General features: G+C 41.6%; 2 protein-coding genes across 2 annotated transcripts in view; one reads left to right on the top strand and one right to left on the bottom strand.

The window, feature by feature from the left end:
• PKP4 (plakophilin 4) overlaps positions 1-4296 on the bottom strand; it is a 90432-nt gene extending 86136 nt beyond the window's left edge. The window contains exon 1 of the mRNA XM_080621581.1: positions 4176-4296. The gene's annotated coding sequence lies outside the window, so the exon portion shown is untranslated. The remainder of the gene's footprint in view (positions 1-4175) is intronic.
• Positions 4297-4457: 161 nt separating this feature from the next.
• Positions 4458-21419, top strand: part of CCDC148 (coiled-coil domain containing 148) — a gene marked incomplete at both ends in the record, with an annotated part of 77021 nt that continues 60059 nt past the window's right edge. The window contains one exon of the mRNA XM_080621997.1: positions 4458-4599. Coding sequence (XP_080478123.1) covers positions 4458-4599 — 142 coding nt within the window. The remainder of the gene's footprint in view (positions 4600-21419) is intronic.

The following is a 21419-nucleotide window of genomic DNA, read 5'->3' as shown; positions in this document are numbered from 1 at the left end:
CTACCTTACAGCCGCCCTACCAGCAATTAAACCTCTGGGAGACATCATTCAAAGAGCTTTCTCCTTAAGCCTTTCCTTTTAATGATGGTGTTTGGGATTTCATTATTAAAAAAATAAATTAATCTACTGTGAAACTGAGAGCATCCTTCCTTCTTCCCAAAATGTGTGCATCTCTCTGCTGCCTTGGAAGCAAAAGGAGCAAGATACTGAGGGCAAAGAGGGAGAGCGGCAGCAAGTGGAAAAGGAGCAAAGGTCTGAACACTGGTGCCAGCTGCAGAGATTTTAACTGACAAGAAGCTGCAATTTTCTTCTGTGAAAACCAAAGCTTTGGGAAGGTCACCAGAGGCAGTTTTTGGCTGTCCTCATCCACCTCCTCACGCCGCAAATCTCCCCGAGGCAGAATAAATGAGTACTCCATTTGGATTAAAAGAACATGAAAGTGATCCAATGAATTAGGACACACCACAGACTTTCGGAAACACAGCTGAGAATCAGAAAAGCTACAGAGTGTGCACAGAGCTGCCTAGTGCTGGTGGTCCCTCCAGGCCCACTCGCACATTCCTTGGGCACAGCTCTGCTGGAACCGGGTGCAGGTAGCAGTGGGGAGAGCTGGTTCCACGGGCTTCACTGCTGCGCTCAGCCACTGTTATGTACTGACTTTCCATTCTCACCAGTATTTGACTGTCCATCCTCACCTTATTGTCAAGAGTATTTGCAATGAAGATGGGAACAGCAGCAGGCAACATTTACAAGCCATGCTCAAAACTCCAGTTTCAGATCCAGCTTTCAATTCACTTGCATTTACTTTAGTTTTGGAATGACAGTATGGGCCATATTCATAATGATTTGCTGTCTTATTTTCATTAAACCAAAAAACAAACTAAACAGAAAAAAGGAAAAAAAAAAAAAGGCCAAAACCCAAAAACCACCAAACACTCAAACCTAACCAAAACCTCTGAAAATTCCACAATTTTGAACCGCATCACCACGAGTTACTCCAGAGATGAACATGTGCTTTTCATACAAGACTGCAAAACACATTCTTTCTGCAGCAACTCCTTCAACTTGTTTCCCACCAACCGCTGGCAAATGGAGCTACTGTTCCAAACCCTTTAGCTGGGCAGCCCCTTGCTGGTGTTTCTGCACACGGACTTTCCCTCCAGGGACCGCACAGCTGGGCTGCCAGTAGCACTGTGTCCTGAGCTGCCAGCCACAACAGCCACCCAAAACCTTGTGTTCATAAAGCCTCTCTGCTTCTGGGGACCATTATGTGTAAGCTGTAAATAGCTTAAAAGGAGTACAGCTTCTCATACAGAAGATTCCAATGTTAGCTCACTGATGCAATTGAAAATCATAAGAAAGTAAATGAGAGCCCCACAGAACAGGTCTGGTAATAGGCTCATAGGTATTTTTTTCAGACAAGTATCATGAGTTCAGCTTGCTTCTTAGGAGTCTTTTCTACACCACATCACAATAACTACATTCTGGTAATAAGCCAAATTATTCTTGATTACACTTTTAACAACTTTGTTAAGCTCACCGAGAACTAGTCAGTGCTTCCCTGCACCAAATAAATAATCACAGAAATGCTTGCAGGACTTGCTCATTTTTAGCATCACAACTAAGAAAAAAAAATCCAACAAAATTAAGATGGTACCCAGAGTCCCATCTTCTGGAATGGCTTTAGCCTTTCATCTGTTATAAATGTATTTAAGTTATCTACATAAAGTGAAGCAGAAATACATCCAGTTCCATATTAAGTTTCCTGTTTTGTTACTAGGCAGAGTGTTTCTTCCACAGAGGATTCTTTCACAATGCCTATGCATTTCCTACACTAAACACCTGATGCAGCTTACTAATTAAGATGACTATTAGTTTTACATACCACATCTTATCACTCAACATAAAAAATGCTCCAAAATGAATTACAGATGCTATTTTGCTTGTGCATGAAGCAGCTACAAAAAAGTACCATACCATATCATATCACTTTCCTTGGTTATATTGTGACTGAATTAATCTGTTAATAGCAATGGAGGATCCTTTTAAACTGAAGAAAAGCTAACACTGAGAAGTCTGTTATACTGTGGACATTTTAAGAAAATTTTCAATAAATTCTCCCCTCTTCTACAGCATGACTCTGACAAAACTTGCTCCAACTGTGTTTCATAGCAGAGCTTCCATTATTACTGCTATTTATCCTTAACATCTAACAAGATGAAAGTAAAAAAGACATTTTTACTGGTAAAGCCCCATCAACTGTTCTACCTTAATTAGAAATATTTACAGCAACTTACTTCAGTACCAAGATAGCACTTTACAAGCAATTTAAACACAAGGAGAAAGTTACTGCAACCTGTCTTCTCACAGACAGGTTACATTCGTTTGCATGCAATACTGTAACATTTAACTGAGAAGCTACAGCATGTCAGGGCCAGCAACGAGCTTTTGCCCCCAAAACACACTCCTCCCTTTTTAATTGGGATGGACACGACTGAATTAGTGCTTCTCCATAAACTAAACGAGCACACTTGGTAGGTTCCTGTATTTTGATCTGAGCGAACATATCATTTGGTGTCTACCTCAGAGCCACAGTTATTAGTTAAAAGTGGAAAAGTTATAATCCTTGTCCTCTCCAATTCTCTAAACTCTAAGTCACCAAAAAATGAGAATGCTGAAAACACCGAGAAGCTAGTTAATGAAACATTACTACTGCAAGTCCAGCCACACCTTTTCCTTTAAGCAGTCAAATCTTAAAGCAATGACTAATGTAAAATTAACACGGAGCAGATTATAAAAGAAAAAAAAAAGTACAAAGGTCTAAGGGGCCAAACACAAGCCCTTTGGGAGCACAGAGCTGCTCTTTATCAGGCTAGTGATGTACTCTGAAGCATTAGCTGGGTGGAAACAAGGCTCAGAGAGGGCTTAGATCTAAACCTAGGTTTTTCTGTGGCATTTGGTGTTTCTAACTTCCACACAAATTACAATCACACAGATACAGTGAAACAGCCAAGGTTCAGCATCAGGATTAATTTTAATACCCCGGGACTTCACTTCCCAGCTACCCTAGCCTCACGCTCGGGATCTCACTTACTGATTTGTGCCTACAGAGATGTTCCACGGTCCGTCAGATCGCTGAGGAGCGCCTGAGGCACGGGCAGGCCCGCTCCGCCTCCAGAGGCAAAACCCACCGGCCGGCAAACAGCCCCGCGCCCAACACGCACATGTGCCCGATTTCTCTACTCTCTGCATGTACGACTTCTCTGCTGCTTAGTTTATTTTCGGATTTTGATCAAAAGAGGGGGAAAATGCAATTAGTTCCCAGCGTCAGCAGCCGTGCTCACCACTTGGGCAGGGCAACCCCCGCCAGCCTGCTGGTGTCTGGCGGGCGGCACGCACAGCTCCAAGTCCAGCGGTCACACAAAGGTTAAAAAAAATCACGCCTTTAAAACCCGTTCAGGGAACGCAGCGACGGCAGCCTAACCGGAATCAGGGGACGCAGGCAGCCCGGGATGGAAATCTGCGTTTGTGGGACAGCGTACTGCCTGACGCGCACCGGGAAGGGACGGGCATCCCGCCGCCAGCAGTACGGAGCCATCTCACAGCACGCTGACCCTGCCTGGAGCGAGCTCGGGCCCGCCCTACCAACACCGATATTCCCCAAAGTTTGCGCCGTGCCGCCGCCCGCCCGGGAGCCGCTGCCGGCGCGGCGCGCTCCGGCGGGGCGGCCCTGATCGCTGCGGCTCGTCTCCCGCCCGCAGAGCCGCGCACCGCCCCGCGCAAACGGCACCCTTCGGCGCGGCCGCGGGCTGCGCACCCGCCGCCGGCTCACCCCGCGGCCGTGGGCCCAGGCTCCGCTGTCGCCCGGCACACGCACACCTGCCCCGCCTGCTCCCGCGCTCCGCCAGCCCGGTGCGGAGCCCAGGGCAGGGTCCGGGCTCGGCGGCCGGGTGCAGCACCGGGGTGCAACACAGGGGTGCAGCAGTGCGAGTGCGGCGAGCACATCGTGCTCTGCCCGCGCGGGAAGCGCGCAGCGCAGGCGGGTCGGGCGCGGGTCCGAGTGAGACAGCGGCTCCTCGGCCCCGCTGCCCCGGGCCCCCACGGGCTCCGCCGTCGCCGCACTTCCCGCCTCACCCGCGCCGGCCCACGGCCTCCCGCGGCCCTCACCCACTCACCGCGCAGAGGGAGGCGGCGGCGGGGCGGCGCGGCCGGCCCCGCTCAGCGCGCCGGCGGGCCGCGGCAGGCCCTAGCCCGGGGTCTCCATGGTGGCGATGGTGGCGCCGGCGCCGCCGAGCCCCGCCGCCCGCTCCGCCTGGCCGCGCTCCGCCCCGCTAGCGACGTAGGCGTAGCGCCCTACCCTCCGCCCAGGCCCATTGGCCGGGCACCGCACCGGCCTGCGTCCTATTGGTTACTGCCTCGTGTTAAACTCGCCAATGATGGTGCAACTTGAGGTTGCCATGGTTACCGATGCTGTGAGGCGGCAGAGGCGAAGGTGCCGCCGGCCCTTTAGTGTGGTGGACGAGGGTTTCGGCCCGCCTGGGTCTGGGCGTAGAGGCCCTGCAGCGGTCCTGAGGGGCGGCAGGCGGGAGTGCCTGCCGGGTGAGGTTGCCTGCCCAGGCGGGAGGCTCATTAGGCGTCTCTAGGGACCCCGCTGTCCTCCTTGCGGTAAGTGTCCGTGTGCGGCGCGGGAGCGGGCGGGGCGCAGGTGGCTGGAGCAAACGGTTGCAAAATGGCCGCGACGGTGGTGCCTGGGCCGGGGGGGTGTCCGCGGGTTCTGTCTCCCTTACTGGCAGCCGGGCTCCTCTGATGAGGCTAGACTGCTGTTGGGGGTTTCACCCGTTGGAAGCCGTCGAGGGCGGCGTTGCTGCCTCAGGAGTGATGGCGGGAGTTTACTTCAGCTGGGGCTCTTCGGTGTTTTTTGGCAAGCTGTGTGGATCCAGAGACGGGAGACTGATAGTGCTGGCTGCCGCAGGCTTTTCGTACCCTGGCAAGTGAAGTCAGGGCGTTTGTGAAAGAGAAGAAAAATACTTTCTATAGCCTCTTAAAATTTCACCAGTTTGAAGCTTCTGGTATGGCTTAACTCTGTCTATGGTGTAGAGAATTACAGGTGGGGAAAAGAAAAGCTGTATATATGAAGGTACTGTAAAACACTTTTAAAAGAGGTTTGGTGTGAGACAGCATGTGTGTTAAAGGTTTGGTCTTCTTTTCGTGCTCCGTGACTGTCCCTGCACACAAAACATCGCTGTGTTTCTCAGGGTTTTCTGGCCGATGCCACTCCTTCCCCAGTCTACCACTGTTACAGTTGCAGTAGATCACTGGTCTCTTCATTGAGTAGTATGATGATACTGTAAACAGCTAAAAGAAGCCAAGACCAAATTTGCCACTTGAATCTTCACAGAAGTGCATGTATTCTCATTTTACTCTATTATGCTTTTGCCTTTTATCTTTTCCTGATACTTGTCCAACACATAAGAAAGCTTCAGATATTCTCCTGTAAGCAAGCTTGTATTTGGGGTGTAATTCAGTGAGCAGCTCTTCCTGTCTTAAGAGGTTGTCTTATTCACCCACTTCCCCTATGGCACTGATGAAGAGTCTGTAGGAATCTTGTAAAAAAAATAGCAATGAAAGTGGTCCTGCATTTTTACTGGTGTATTTTTTTCTCATCCAAATTATTCTCCAGTTTATTGTGCTGAGGGATGCACCATATTTTTATCTTGACATAAGGACATATGAAAACTCTCATGTGGTATAATCAGTGCTGACACTACAAGCAAAACCATGTCCTTATCCTCTGTTCAGAAAGGAACTGGAAATAAAAAATAAGGAAGTACCTGAATATGCAGAATCACCTATAAACTCAGAATTCATGTAGTCTCTTCTCTCAGTTTCCCATCTGGAATGTAATCTGCTATGTTGGAAACAATGTAGGCTATTGATAGAAATTTTAATCTCTGTAATATCTGTTGCTGTTTGTATGGATTAATACAGTAGGAGCTCCTGCAGTATATGTCAAATGGTAAACACTTGGCAGATGTAAACAGGGGTCTTGATTCCTGACTGCCCTGAAAATCTCATGATTCATACTATGTCAAGTCGATATAAAATACTATCAAACCAGAATGGTGGCCTCCTTCTAGGAAATGGGAAACTAGAGTCCAGAGGAATAATAGCAGAAACAAAGTAAACCAAAGAGTAAGAAGGGTGAAATAAAATAAGCAGGGGGAGGGTGAAATGAGAGTGAACAGCAAGAGAAAAGGAAAAATAAAATTTGAAATCAGAATAAGTAGATCTAGAGTAAAGGGAGAAGAAAGCACAGAACCTGCAAGAGCAAGGACTTTCATTGTTTGCAAGTTTGCTTCAACTGAAATTGGACTGGATTAATTAATTCAACTTCAAATCAGTTTCAACTGGTGTTAACCTGTAATTAGGATATTGTTACATTGGCTTAGCTTTCACAGCAGCTTTTAGAAATGACAAAGCTTATTTACCTCCCCTGATATATTGAATCATTTCTGACTGTTATCGTTGTGACTCTGGAAAGCAGTCTACTGGCAAGACGTGAAAGGTGGCATAATGCCACCTCCAGGCCTTCCGTTAGTTCCAGGTGGATGGCTATAGCCCTCAACATTCTTAAGAGCAGCCTGTTTCAAGTGCCCGGTCCCTGCAGAGCCATGCAAGGCCTCTCTGTGTTTTAGAGTTTGCCACTGAGGCATGACAGGAAAGGGTAAGAAATAATGGCAAGAAGGAGAAAGTGATCTTGAACCAGTTTACTTTGGCACAGCAAAAGCATAAAGAATTAAAACTAATATTTTGAGGTCCTTTCACATTTGCAAGTGTATGGAATGACCATCAGTGATGAACAGCTATTTTATTCTTTCTGGTATTAGTCAGACAGTCATAGCTTTCTTCTTTGTTTTGGCATCCAAAGCAGCCAATACATTATCTAATTTGACTGCAGCATGTCACAGGCCACAAAGTCCCACCCATTTATCACTGTACTGAGCCCAATAGGGACAAAATATATTACAAAAAGGGACCCCATTTTAATTTTCCACTACAAAGAGCTGCATGATGTAGTCATTCTTTTGATTTCTTATTCCATTAGCTGATAGTAGTCTTTGTCAAATACATGTTTAAACTCTTGTATCAATTTTAGGATCAGCAACAAACTAGTACTGTTTATTCACTTTCTTCGGGATGTGACTTAAAAGTAAGATGATATTTATTTTTCATTCTCAGCGTCATTTGGAAAGCACTGATTCCATTATGCTTGAAAATCTTACAAAAACCTAATGGCATATTTTCCTTCTGAACCTTCCTGGTTTCTTATGAGCCTTAAATCTGGTCTCTTAAGATGATTGCTCACATAAAAAGCTAGAAAATGAGCACAATTTAGTTAACAGGTATTTCCTGGTTATTTTGCTGCTGTGGAGCTTCTTCAGTATTTCAAGTCATTAATATGTTTTTTCTGCTTCATTTAATGTATTCTGAAATTAATCCAAATTGGAGGGGGTTTTTTTGTTCAGTTGTTTGGGTTTTTTTATGTGGGTTTTTTTAATGGTTTTGGTTTATTTTTTTTTAATATCCCACAGATGTTCACAGTCCTTGCAGAACACTGGCATGTCTATATTTAACTTTAGTGATTATTTCTATATTATTGCAAGATTACCTAGGTTTCCTCATTTAATGTAAGTACACAGGCACTGTGGCTAGAAAGTGGGAAGTGTTGGCATAGAATGGTCCTTGGAAATACAGGATTATGAAGATCACAATCACAAAAACACAAATCACAGTCGCAAAACCAGTGATGCCTTTGTTTCTCTCTCCTTTTTGTGGAAACTCTTTAGTGCTACCTGTTTTATCTGTAATCTCTTACAGGCACTGAAATTACAAAGCTTTGGAAAAAAATAAATGGAGAAAAGAGTAATGCTAATGGCAGGCTAACAAATAAGCAGCTGTTCAGTGTTCGCCAGAGAAATTATTTAGATGTGTGGGTTTGGTTGGTGGTTTTTTTTGTTTGTTTGCTTGTTTTTTTCCCTAATTAAAACCTACACTTTGATTTCAAAAGTTACTGCAAGCCATTGTGTTGATGTCACAGCAACGCAGTTAATCATGATATAATTGATTTTGGGTAATTTGGAAACCAGTTTAATTTGGTTTAAAAGGTAGTGAATGTTCTCCTGCTTTTTATTGTTGAACTGGGAAGGCGTGGCACCTAATAGAAGATGTATTCCTGAAGTAGTAGTGGACTGACATTTTGTTGTTTCAGTGAGGGTTTTTACAGAAATTTTAAGTTTCAGGTGAGGGCATTCAAAATTACTGCAGTATGAGTATAGATTTATCTCTCCCTGTGGGAAAACAAGATACTGATGAAAACTATTTGGGCCCTGCAGAGTTGTTTGCGTTTTCTTTTTTCTTTTTCTTTCTTGGCTTTGAAGCATCAGGTATGAATATTTGAGTCTAGATCCTGCAAAGTGCTCAGCATGATCACCAAGCTTCTGATTACACAGGTACTCTAATGTGGCTTGAGCCCAGCTGCAATGTAAAAGGACAGTGCTGTCCTGTAAGGGTATCTCTACAGCTTCCTTTATGCCAGCAAACATGATCATGCAACTGTGCAGTGAGCTACATTAAGAAATTGATCCAGTTTCCCCAGAAACCTCCCCACAACATACACTCTTATTTTTTTTGTTGGCTCAGTCTCCTGATCTAGCTCACTGTTCCTGCCTCTAGTGCCTGCACCAAAATTTTTGCAAGTAGCCATGAACAGAGCGGAAGGAGGACCTCCTCTTTTGGCAGCAGTGTGAAGTGATTTGCTCTTGGTACCTGTTTCAGCAAAATGAAGGTTTGAGGAGCAACACCTTGCTGGACCACATTGTAAGTACGGTTGCCAAGTTGATTCAGATTTAAGAAAAGTAACCTTTTCTTGGCAAAGCAAAAGAATCCTGTTCCAATAACTGATTCAGCTTACAGTTGTTGTTGTGGGGTTTTTTTTGTTTGTTTTGTTTGGTTTTTGTTTGTTTGTTTGTTTTTGTTGTGTTTTTTTGTTGATTTTTTTTTTGTTGTTTTTTTTGGTTGTTGTAGTAATTGTTGTTTTGTTGCAATTTTGCTGGGGGGTAGCATACTGCAGTGGGAGGGTAGGAAGCAGTGCCCACTGAAGGGAAGTCAGTAAATAAGCTTTGCTGCTGAAGCCAGCTGATTGTGAAACCAGGCCTCACTACACGTGCACCTGGAAGTCTGGGTTGCTTTTGGATATTACTGCATCTGACAAAACTGGGCAGCTTGGCAGCAGCCAAATGGACAATTTGGTGAAAGGATGTGAGGAAAAGCTGAGTGGGATGTCCAATAAAGGCAATTAGCAGTCATTCTGTTCTTTGGGTTTTCCAGTCCTAAGCTTGCAAGTAATTTTTGTAGAAAAGGATATTTTAAAAAAACCCCACAATACTCCAAAGCACAAAATAACCCCCCTCCCGAACACCACACCAAAACAAACAGGAAAATAGCTCTGGAGAATGCAGGTACTTACGTCTGCTCAAGGACAGGTGAAGGTCTACTGAAATCCTGTGCAGTTCCTACTGACTGCTACAGTTCTCAAGCTGAACAAAATATTATCAGTCTTTTTAGGCCATATTTGAGGCCTGGAAAAAATGTTGGGAAGTTTCCAAATAGTAATCTTTCTTACCAGACTAGGGACACAGAATTTCAAACTGAAATCTAGAGATCCTTATGAATAAGGAGGCAACAAAGAAAACATATGTGCAAAAAGAAGCTTGGTTCTTATTTATGGGCTTTATGTTTCCAAGGTTGTAAATGAGAGCCTTCAGCCAAGCAGGCTTTATTTTTTGTAGTAGGGTACTGGACAACATTATGCACTAATTTAAAGTGAAAGTGTGCCAAATGCTTCCCTGCACATAACTCTGCAAATTTGGCCTAGCAGAACTGGCAAAAGCTGTACAAAATGATACTGATGCTCCTGACAAAATAACCTGCAGTGGCTTCTAAATCATATGAGTTATCTCTCTCTCTTGCTTGCTATCTCATAGGCTGCAGACAAATGTTCTTCTCTGACTTCAGCTGTGCTACTGTCAGACAAAAGTCAGCTAGGCTAGCTTAAGGTACAGTGATACAGTCTTTGATGTCAGCACTAACTCACATGGTCCTGTTTCCTCCAGTTCCTCTCCCCCATAATGGCTATTAGCCTTGTTTGTGTGTCTTCACCTTAAACTCGGTTTGTGAAGCCATCTGTTAAACTCTGAGAGGACTGATGCAGAATTGCTTTTAAGTACAATCATATATGTGCAAATCATTGCAACTTGAGAAAGCTGTAGTTTCTCACAGGGCATAATAGGAAAAAGTATGTTGTTTGAGGAGTAATTGTACTTACTCAGAGTAATAGTGCTTGAAGCACTGACTAAAAAAAACCCCTGTACCCCCACACCATATGAACTAGAAGCCAGCTGACTTCTCCCTTAAGTCACCAAACATGTGAATTTGTGTAAGCGTTACCTTTGCCAAGAAATGCTTACACGATTTGGTCTGTCAGCAGAGCTGTGGGGAGGAGGCATCCAGCAGTGGGTCAGGAACCTTTCTATACAGGTTTGGGTTTTGGTTTGTTTTGGGTTCTTTGGTTTGGTTTGGGTTTTTTGGGGGGTTGTTTGTTTTGTTTTGGGGTTAGTTGGTGGGGTTTTTTTGTTTTTTGATTTTTTTTCTGGGTTTGTTTGGTTTTGGGGCTTGGTTTTTCGGGTTTTTTTTCCAAATAATGCTCTACATGGATAATACGACTTTGTCCTGAAATATATTTTACCATGAAGTTAAATGTTCAAGTTATATGGAAACAAGAAGAATTTAATTCATTTTAGCAGTTGGAAGGCAGGTCAAATTTAGGACCAGGAGTGTCATTTCTTTGGTGCTATTAAACAAAGAAATGCTAAACAAGAAAATCACTTCTCTCACTACTTTTCTGCACTGCTAGGTTTTGTCTCCTTGTTCATGTGAATCAGATCTTTTGTTGGTTTAAAAAAGGAAAGATACTATATCGGTTTTGTATGGATGGCTGAAATGCTTGATTCCAAAACTAGTGGGCCTTAGGAGCTAATGAAGTTGCAATAATTTGTTCCACTAATATCCATGTCTTTACGGAGTCTCAAGCTACTGCTTTGGCTTTATTTCTCATTAATAGAAAAAGGAAAAAAAAAAAAATGAAAAGAAAATAAAAGAGAGTCAAGGCAAAAAGCCCAGATACTTTGTTGTCATGCAGAGAACGTTGATTCTATGGCAGTTTTCTATTACAGCATCTTTACTTCTGTCATGCTAAATGAGTACTGTAGCCTAGTGCTAATTTGCTTACTGCACCATTACAAATCCTGCTTTCCGCACAGGCTAGCAAATAAGCAGATATGCTTTACAAGTCAGATAGTCAAAGGTCAATTTAACTATACATTTGTTATTTCTTAAGTAATGGAGAAAATTGTAGGGTGCTATAATGGATAACTCATATCTTCCAATAAATCTTTACATGACTATGTTGCATACTGTTTAATTTGTATCTTCCTATTATACATGGAGGTAATAAATAGGAAGTTATGTGGAACACTGATTAAAAAGTATGTTAATACTGAAGATTTCTTGTGTTCAAATCTAAAAGTCTGTTAAGGGTGCTTCTGGATGTTTAGCTCAGCAAAGCAGTTTTTGTCCTGCCCAGCCACATGCCAGGAATTGTCCAGAGAAACTGTAGCTGCTCCATCCCTGGGAGCTTCAAAGCCAGCTTGGACGGGGATTTGAGCAACCTCATCTAGTGGAAGGTGTCCCTGCCCATGTCAGGGTGGGTGGGACTATGTGGTCTTTAAGGTCCCTTCCAGACCAAACCTTTCAGTGATAATTTACTGAAAGCCTCGGAGCATTTTCGCATTTAATCTTCTCTTTTGGTTAAACTTTGGACTTTCCAGGTATACTGTCTGCAGCTTGCTAACTTCAAAGTGAGTGCATTTGGTCAGTGAAAAGGGATTTTGCGTGCTTGTTCAAAGCAAGCTGACTCACTTGGTTCAAGGTTGCGCAGTGGACCTGAATGACTTCATTTCCTACCCTTTTTGTGTCAGCTTGTCAAATTTACTTCCTTTCTTTTATTTGTTTGGTTGGTTGTTGGGGTTTTTTCCCTATATAAAGTAGTGGGTTTTTTAAGTTTGTTTGATCTTGGTTTTGTTACTTAAAATATTCAAAGAACAAAGGGGGAACAGTGGTTCTCTTGTATTGTACAGATACTCAGAAAGTGGCTGAGCTATTCCCAGCCCCTTGCAGTGTGACAGAGTATTCCATGAAGCTGATTGTTTTAAGTGCTACTCAAATTGATCTTCCTACTTTGGATTAAGTTTTACTTAATGAGGAGGTAATGAGATTATCATAGACAAAAAAGACTATGTCTCTTTTGGGAACATACAAGTTCTGATACTTGACTTTATTTCAAACAGATCCATAATTTTTTCTTTAGGGAATGCAAATTAAATGATAATCAAGCCATGGGACTTCTCTAGGAACTGTTTTGACACTCAATGGTAAAAGTATTATACTGTGTATTTTCTTGCTGGGGAAAGGATTGACTGCTGCAGGATTAAAACGTTCTGGGTGGGTGCCATTTTCAGATAGTTAGTTCAATTAGAAGAGGAGAATGGATCTGATTAAAGGATAAAGCTGGTTATTTGTTGGTTTTACTCCATGCAGTGCAATGGGAGTGACTCTCTGCCTTTTTTCACTAGCAATAATTAGGATCAGAGGGTTCCAACTGCATGTTAATATTCCTCCTCTTTGAATGGAAGCATGCAGTAGCTAAGCAATTAACATTTCCTTTAAACTTCAAAATCTAGGAAAAAAACTTCCACAAATTATTTAAGAAATCTCCAGATATTCAAAAGAGAGCACTGAAAATAAGGGACTTAAGTTTGTTTGATTGTTTGTTTTTCCAAGTTTGGATGTTTTAGGAAACACCTGGCCTAATTTGTAATCAAAATTCCCATTGATGTTGTGTTCAAAGTTTTCATGAAGCCAGTGGTTCATTTCTGTGTTTTAATTGTGTATGACCACTGGTAATTTACATGAACTACTGACAGTTTGCAACACCTGCTGCTGTGAAATTAAGCAACCTTCATTTGCACAAACTATGAGTAGCTAATAAATTGTCATTGATTATGCTGTTAAATTGTATTTTGTGTAGAGCTAATATGGCTTCATATTATAGATTTTACATTTAATAATTTGACTGATTTAAAAGGAGCACAAATAGTTTTGTTCTGAATAGCATGACCAGATCATTAAACACTGTGCCTCCCTGCCCAGTAATTTTGCCCTGCTGTTGATTAGCAGCAATTTAGCTGAGAGGAAAAAATGATGCTTATGACCTGAATCTGCAAAGACTGATGTAGGCAAATGACTTGTTGAATTGAAGAAGTGAATCTAGGGTATTTTAAAGTTAATGGTTAAACTACTTGGGAAGTACTCGTACTTGTGGAATTGGGACCTTAACTGGGCATGAATCATCACCAGTAGCCACATGTGATGGTGTATGATTGGCAGACTGCAGGCTTTGCTTGCTTCAGAAATGCTAATACTTGTAGAGTTTAACTTCTATTTAAATGAAAGGGAGTAGGATCTTGCTTTCATATTTGGTGATCCTATATTTAAGAATATACTTGAATCATACACCTCAGGCACAAGAAAGTTTTTTACATTAAGAATGCACTGAAGTGTTTAGTTGAATTGGAAGCATAATCTTTTAAGAAGTCGTATTTGTTATTACCTAGAAGAGTTCTGAATTGAGGTAAAATACTAAGTTATGAACAGGAGGAGAAAGAGAGGATTGTTAAACTTTGTCCTCTTTACTGTTATTAAAAGCTTTAGTCGTGGCTGGTTGTAGACATAGCTGATTTAGCATTCATGGGGAACAGCTTTCTATGTATTAAAGGCTTCTGTTTGGTATCTGTTCCCTCTTTTGTGTTTTTCTTTCGAAGATGAATTGAAATTTCCAATCTAGAGGCTGTATTGAAGTTTGAACAAAACCTTGAAATAGGGTATCTGAATTCAGACTTAAATGAACTTTCCTAGCATTGAAGAGGTTTTTAGATGTATCAGCATTAAAGCAGAAATAAATAATTCTGATTCATGCATTTTCTAGTTATTGAAGATAAAATACAGGTTTATAAGATCTTGCCCTTTCAAAAAAAATCTTAAGATTCATTTCAGTGTTTTAGTGATCTCATAATGTTGAATTTGTGATAACAGAAAATTATGTCCATTAAAAGGCTGAGGTCAAATACAAATGCATGACATCACTGCAGAAGAGAGAAATGGGTAGGCTGGAAGTGAATAAGCACTTATTTAGTCGTGGTAGCCCTAAAATTACAGAAATGGCCTGTAAGTTGTTTTTTGCATCAGTTCTGTTCCTGCAGGTGCACTCTTCTGCTTTCTTTTCAAAGGAGATGAAGCTAAGATGAATATGCGAATTATTGCTAAATTGCTAACATAATATCAGAAACATGTTGGTAGAAAGAAGAGAGATTAACAATTTGCCAAAGGGATACAGAAATAAATAAGCCAGAGGTGTTGCTGTGCTGCTGCTAGTCTTAACTAATGTCAAGTTACTTTTCAGGACTGGTGTTGGAAAAAGCTTGCTGTTTGAAGCTGGCCAGATGGATCCAGATTAGGATGATGGTTCCCAAAATGTGTAATACAGGAGAATGACACTAACATGGCAGCTGTGCAGGGAACATTAATAAAACGTTTATACAAAGAAGTGGGTGCAATAGATCTGGTCGTCTTAAAGCTTTCAAGTACTCCAAATTTTTAATCAATGTTATTTTTCTTTTTATGTAGAAAAACATGAAAACATGTTCCATGTTAGAGGACAGTCCCTGTGTATAGTACTGTCTTCCCAAGTTTATCAATAGAAGTAATGTTAGGATGGTCAGAAACCAGAAAAGAGCAGGAGGCAGGTTGACTTTCGGTAGCAGAGGACTAGAATTTCATCCAAGCTTCTGAGAAGCTGCATTGTTAGTTCTTTGTGCCGTTATTTTTCTAAAGACACATGTTTTGTCCAGCCTTCACATTTCTTGTAATTTTGAAATGTTTCTTCAGCCTGATTTGTTTTATTTCACCTAATAAAATCTTAACCGTATTAAAGGTTTGGTGCATTAATGAAGCTGTGAGGTGGCATCCCCTTTCTCTTTATTGCCAGCTGGAGTTCCTGACCCTGATCTGGTTTTCTTTTAATTTATTTTTAAATCCCACGCTATTGTGCTTTGACCACATACAACAAAGCTGGATCAGGTACTGCCAGCTGATGGGGAAGGCAGGAGAATAACCAGAAGCCAGCTAGAAAATCAGACCAGGAATGAGAAGTGTGGGTTTGTCTGTGCAAGACACTACTCGTTCTGTCAAACTTGGATATGGATTGCTGATACTTACTAAAGATAGTTTGCATCCTCCTATGCACTTGTAAAGCACATAATACTAATTGGCAGAGCTCCCTAATGCAGCCTTTTTTAATTTTTCTTTTAGAGCCTTCCTCCAAATCTGCTGGGTTGTCTAGTTCTTAGTTCTTCAGCTAAGATGCTTTTTTACCCTTCCCCTGCTGCTTAGATCTCCAGGTTTTGTCTCCAGGGTGGTAGTAGTATCTTAGTAAAAATGCCATCCTGTTTATCATGGTATGGGGTGGAGAGGGAAGCACTTTATTTGTGAGAAGTTAGTCTGATTTGTTGTTTGTTACAGCTCCTGACCAGCCCTTGCATTAACACAGTGACAGGAGGTAGCTCCATGGCTAGTCAGTGCTCTCAAGTACTTGAACGGTTCTGTTTCACCCTGCTCTGCTTGGTCTTGACAAATCTGAACCTAAACTTCAGTGCATCTCAGGTATTCAGAAAGAAGCTTGTGCTCACCCATAGGCTTTGGAGCACCTTGCAGATTGCAGAGAGAACAAAAGGAAGGCCTGTGCTTGTGCTGCCTGTTAGCTTGGACTTGAGCTTGCATGTCAGAGACATGGGAGTGCAGCCACCCTGGCTGGGCTAGCTCCATGTATGCCAGCAGAAATAGGGCAGTCAGTCATCCAGGGGGTTTCCTGGAAGAATACAATGTCATATGACACAAAGAAGTAACAACTTTGTAAGTACCACTTTGGATCAGCAAAGGAAGCATGGCTTGCCCTACCTGCTTTGGAACAAAGCGTTGTTGGGCACTGTGGACAAAGCCTGTACCTGCTAACACTGTCAGCTTGCTTTGTTTTACAGGCTGGGGCAGAGCCAAGAAAAGGAACCCAGATGGATAGATGGATTGTTTTTGTTTTGGTACTGGTTTTGGTTTTTGATGGTGGTGTGGTTTAATTTTTGGTTTTGTTGGGGGTTTGTTTTGTTTGTTTGTTGCTGGTTGGTTTTTGGCGGTCTTTTTTTAACAGTTTTGGGGTTTTTGTGTGTGTGTGGTTTTTTGTGGGGTTTTTTTGTGGGTTTTTTGTTTGTTTGTTTGTTTGTTTTTTTGTTTATGATATGAGATCTCGTTTTGGATTAGAATGTTTGTATGCCAGGTGTGTGCGCTGCTCAAAAAGCTTCAGAGTAGATTATCCCTTACTGTGTATGAATAAGACAACCATCCAATATGTGGGAATCCTTGTGGTTCCAATGCTTAGGATACCCTCCAGAAAGGGAATTGGAAACCCAAGTGTTCCTTCTTCATGCCTCTTTATTGTGACCACTGGAATACAGTGTTTTAAGGAAGGGAAGGTCTTTTCTCTTTTGTGAATGGCACCCAAATCTCCTTGTGGCTGTATGCTCCACAGTATTTTAAAAGTTTAAATGCGAAGATGTCAATCTTCTTGAATCTTTTCTTAATCTTTCTGGTCACAAATATTAAATGAACTGACCAAGTTCCTGGATAGTGTGTTTGGTTCAAGCTACATTTTATGGATGTTAATAAAATAATTGCTAAAAAAGCCCACAGAAACAAACCTATACCCAATGAAACTGTGCTGTAAGTAAAAGAGCAAGAGAAGTGAAGTTGCTCTTGTTCTAAGGAGTACTACTTACTGAATAATCTTCCTTTACAAAAGAAGTATGTGAATTAAAGTTACTCAGTTGCAGTCTGTCAAAGTGAAAAGATTAAAGCAGTAAACTCTTACTGTAATTGATATTGCTACTTTTTAGGTATTTTAGTTTCAAAACCACATAGCTACATATATATATATATATATATATATATAAAAGAATCATTAGCTGTAACTCGTTAGGTCTGTTCAAGCAGCTGCCAACCTTTAAAAAATTATTAGTGTTCATCATGAAATGTAAAGTTGTAGTATTTATTCAGTGCAAAATTTCAATAGAAGATGACAGGAGGCTTGCAGGGTATAGATGTTGAGCCAGCGCCTGCAGAATTAACCCACTGCTATCAATTGAATTTGTCATCTTTAAACGTACAAATAATTCAGTCTTTGAAAAAATGTCATTATGATCTAAATATACTAAGCATCACCCGAAATTTATTTCCTTCTCCATTTTAATACAGACTCCACAACTAGGAGAAATACTAACATCTCTGAGTTTAATAAGAGCATTGACATAATGGAAATTACTCTTTTGATGTTATAAAATACAAAAATTCCAGTTGTCTCTTCAAGAGCAAAAGCATGAAGGTGCTTAAATGCACTGCCAGACTTACTGAGATGCAAAATCCAGTGGCTCTTGTTAAAACCTAAAATACCCCCTGAAATATTTGCATTACTTTCCATGAATTAGAGTGGAAATGCAAGAGGAAGTAGAAAAAAAAATCTGCTATGCATTACTTTCCATGGGTTATGTTTGTCAGAATGAAATATAGTAGTAGATTTTATGTTCTTTGAAACTGCTGAATCACAGTCCTGGGGGAGGCTGAGACCCGTGGGGTTTCCTCAGTTTGCTGATGCACACCCTGTGCTCTACGAGTACTGCTTGACTGCAGTTTGCCTGTATCGATAGGAAGTGTCTCTGCTGTCATAGCAGTATGAATGAATACGGACTGTAAAACTGATGATGGACGCTTAAATGCCTCCATCCAAGGACTAACGTTGTGAAAGAGCAAAGTCAGACATTTTTTGATGGAAATTGTTTATTTTGTACCACGGTACTCAAATATACCACTAAATTCCCTCTCTAACTTAAGAATGGGGAAATTGGGTGCCAGGAATTGCAAGTGCTAGCAGGCAAGGCAAAGCCAGTCTTCATTGCTGCAAATCTCTCATTTTGAAAGATCTCATTATATCCTTTGCAAGGAACTTTGATGCCTCACTCTGTAGTTAGGACTATCCCATATTTTTTCCTTTGTAGATATATTTTCCTGCTTTTAATTTGAGGAATTCTGGCAACTTGGTCGAAGCTGCTGCTGTACTGGGCTGCTACAAATCCAGAATGTCCAAATGGTTCCACAAAGCACATGCAGACAACCCTTCTCAAGTGTAATGCACATATATGTGTTTCTCTTTGCAGAATCTCAGGATGTGGTAGCCTTACAGGTAACTCTGCTAAGGAAAATCAACATTGCTGTGTGAATATTAACCACAGTACACGAAAATCCTCAAGAGAGCTTGCTGTTGTTTAAAAATCATACTGCTGATCTCTGCAGAGCTTGAATGGCTCCACTGACAAACTGTCATACTTGCTCAGGATCCTTCTGTTGGTTCTTCCCCCTCATTTTCTTGACTCTATGTAAATATTTGTTATATCTGGTGGTAAAAGAAGAGACTTGGTACAGTTATTCTTCACTCTTATGTTAGTAAGAGTATCAATAGGGTTACAGAAATATCAAGCTATGGCTGAGTATTCACATCTTCTTGAATGAGGCTAGGAATTATGATGAGTTATATTCTTTCTAAGAGAAAAATATATGAAAGTCTGTTTCAGACTGATCAATCAAAAACCCCTTTAAAATAAAGAATTTCAGTATGTTGTGGTGCATTCTCTTTTCTCTAAATTGAGGTACATGGTTGATTTACCCTTCAAGGGAAGAGTAAAATTCAGCAAAGGGAAAAAAAATTATAAAAGCCTGGTTTTGTTTCATTGTGATTCACCTTGAAAGCCTTAAGAAGGACTTAGAGACATCAATTTGATGGGTGGACCACTCGGTGGATAAAGAACTGGCTGGATGGCCGCACGCAAAGAGTTGTGGTCAATGGCTCGATGTCCAGCTGGAGACCGGTAACGAGTGGTGTCCCTCAGGGATCAGTGTTGGGACCGGTCTTGTTCAACATCTTTGTCGGTGACATGGACAGTGGGATTGAGTGCGCCCTCAGCAAGTTTGCCGATGACACCAAGCTGTGTGGTTCGGTTGATACGCCAGAGGGAAGGGATGCCATCCAGAGGGACCTCGACGTGCTTGTGAGGTGGGCTGATGCCAACCTTATGAAGTTTAACCATGCCAAGTGCAAGGTCCTACACCTGGGTCGGAGCAATCCCAGGCACAGCTACAGGTTGGGCAGAGAAAAGATTCAGAGCAGCCCTGCAGAGAAGGACTTGGGGGTGTTGGTCGATGAAAAAATGAACATGAGCCAGCTTCAGTGTGCGCTCGCAGCCCAGAAAGCCAACCGTATCCTGGGCTGCATCAAAAAGGGAGTGACAAGCAGGTAAAAGGAGGTGATCCTGCCCCTCTACTCTGCTCTCATGAGACCTCACTTGGAGTATTGTGTGCAGTTCTGGTGTCCTCAACATAAAAAGGACATGGAACTGTTGGAACAAGTCCAGAGGAGGGCCATGAGGATGGTCAGGGGACTGGAGCACCTCCCGTATGAAGACAGACTGAGAAAGTTGGGGCTGTTCAGCCTGGAGAAGAGAAGGCTGCATGGAGACCTCATAGCAGCCTTCCAGTACCTGAAGGGGGCCTGCAAGGATGCTGGGGAGGGACTCTTCATCAGGGACTGTAGTGACAGGACAGGGGTAACGGGTTCAAACTTAAACAGGGGAAGTTTAGATTGGATATAAGGAAGAAATTCTTTACTGAGAGGGTGGTGAGGCACTGGAGTGGGTTGCCCAGGGAGGTTGTGAATGCTCCATCCCTGGTGGTGTTCAAGGCTAGGTTGGATGAGGACTTGGGTGACATGGTTTAGTGTGAAGTGTCCCTGCCCATGGCAGGGGCGTTGGAACTAGATGATCTCAAGGTCCTTTCCAACCCTAACTATTCTATGATTCTGTGAATAATTAAAAAGTAGTACTGAACAAATATTTTGAGTTTTCTTATAGTTATTTTTCTACTTTTTGGGCTTTTATTATTAGTGTTTTAAGTTTTCCTGCGCAACCTTAATGACTATAAATTCAGTGGAAGATTGCATCATATAATTCTGCTGGAGTTTCCAGAAAGTGCTGGATATTATAGAATTCCATGGAAAATTATGTCAGTTTGCAAAGTTTCAGATGTGTTTGGTTTTGTTATTTGCTTGGTTTTTTGGTTTGGTTTTGTTTAAGGTTCCTCCTCTGGTCTCTTTTTTAATTGCAGAATTTCATGATGTGTCTACTTCCCTGTTCTCCCAGGAAGAAGGTTTCGGAGGCTGGAAATCTAAGGGCGTTATGACACTAGGAATACTAAACTGAACCTAATTTACAGACTTGTAAACAGCTTGACTAAAAAAAATATAAAATGAAAAATTCTCTAAATTTCTTTTAAAATTCGTCTACTTGCAGCTTAAACGTTTGCGTGTTGGTTATTGAGCATTTCTTGTTTCGGTTCTATTTCCAGTGATTCCTCCAAGATATAGCGAAAAACAAGCCTGAGCGTAGTTGGCTTTCTAAGAAGCAGCAGAAAAATGTATATTGTCTTTAGGGGAGGAAGAAGCAACATTTAAACTGTTGTTGTGCATCTTGAAGAAGTGAGGTAAATGCCATACTTATTGTGTTACATAAATCCATACCTTAAGGCTTTACATATATAGTTAACTTGATTTTTGGAAAAAATCTGTTCCAATTGAAGTATATATGCAGTTAGAAAATTTTGTGTAGGTAAGTTGGTGTATAGATAAAACATTACCATGACAAATAGGCCAAAGTTGCTTTTGATAAGGAGAACTACCTCATTTATCTGCATTAATTTGGCAGTGTTATATAGTTACAAGTTTAAAATAACTGCTTTAAACGAAGAAAAATGATATCAACAGTATGAATGTGCTAACCTTTTCTTCCTTTCTTTTCCCGTGACTTTTGACAAATGTATAGAATTGGGACAGAGTGTGAATTTATTTACAGGTGACTACTAGATTGTAAAATACACATTAATCTTTCAAAAGGGGGATAAATTCCATTGTGTATTGTCATGTTTTCTCACTTTTGTGTATCTTTAATTTCAGTCTTTTCACATGATGGTGTTCAATGTAATCTCTGACCAGCTGATACTGTCAATTACTTTCAGAACAAGTTTGAAAAGGTCCCTTTATT

This window comes from Psittacula echo (genome assembly GCF_963264785.1).
Source record: "Psittacula echo genome assembly, chromosome: 6".
Lineage (NCBI taxonomy): Eukaryota > Metazoa > Chordata > Aves > Psittaciformes > Psittacidae > Psittacula > Psittacula echo.
The sequence above is the reverse complement of the archived record's forward strand: the minus strand, read 5'-3'. Positions and strand labels throughout refer to the sequence as shown.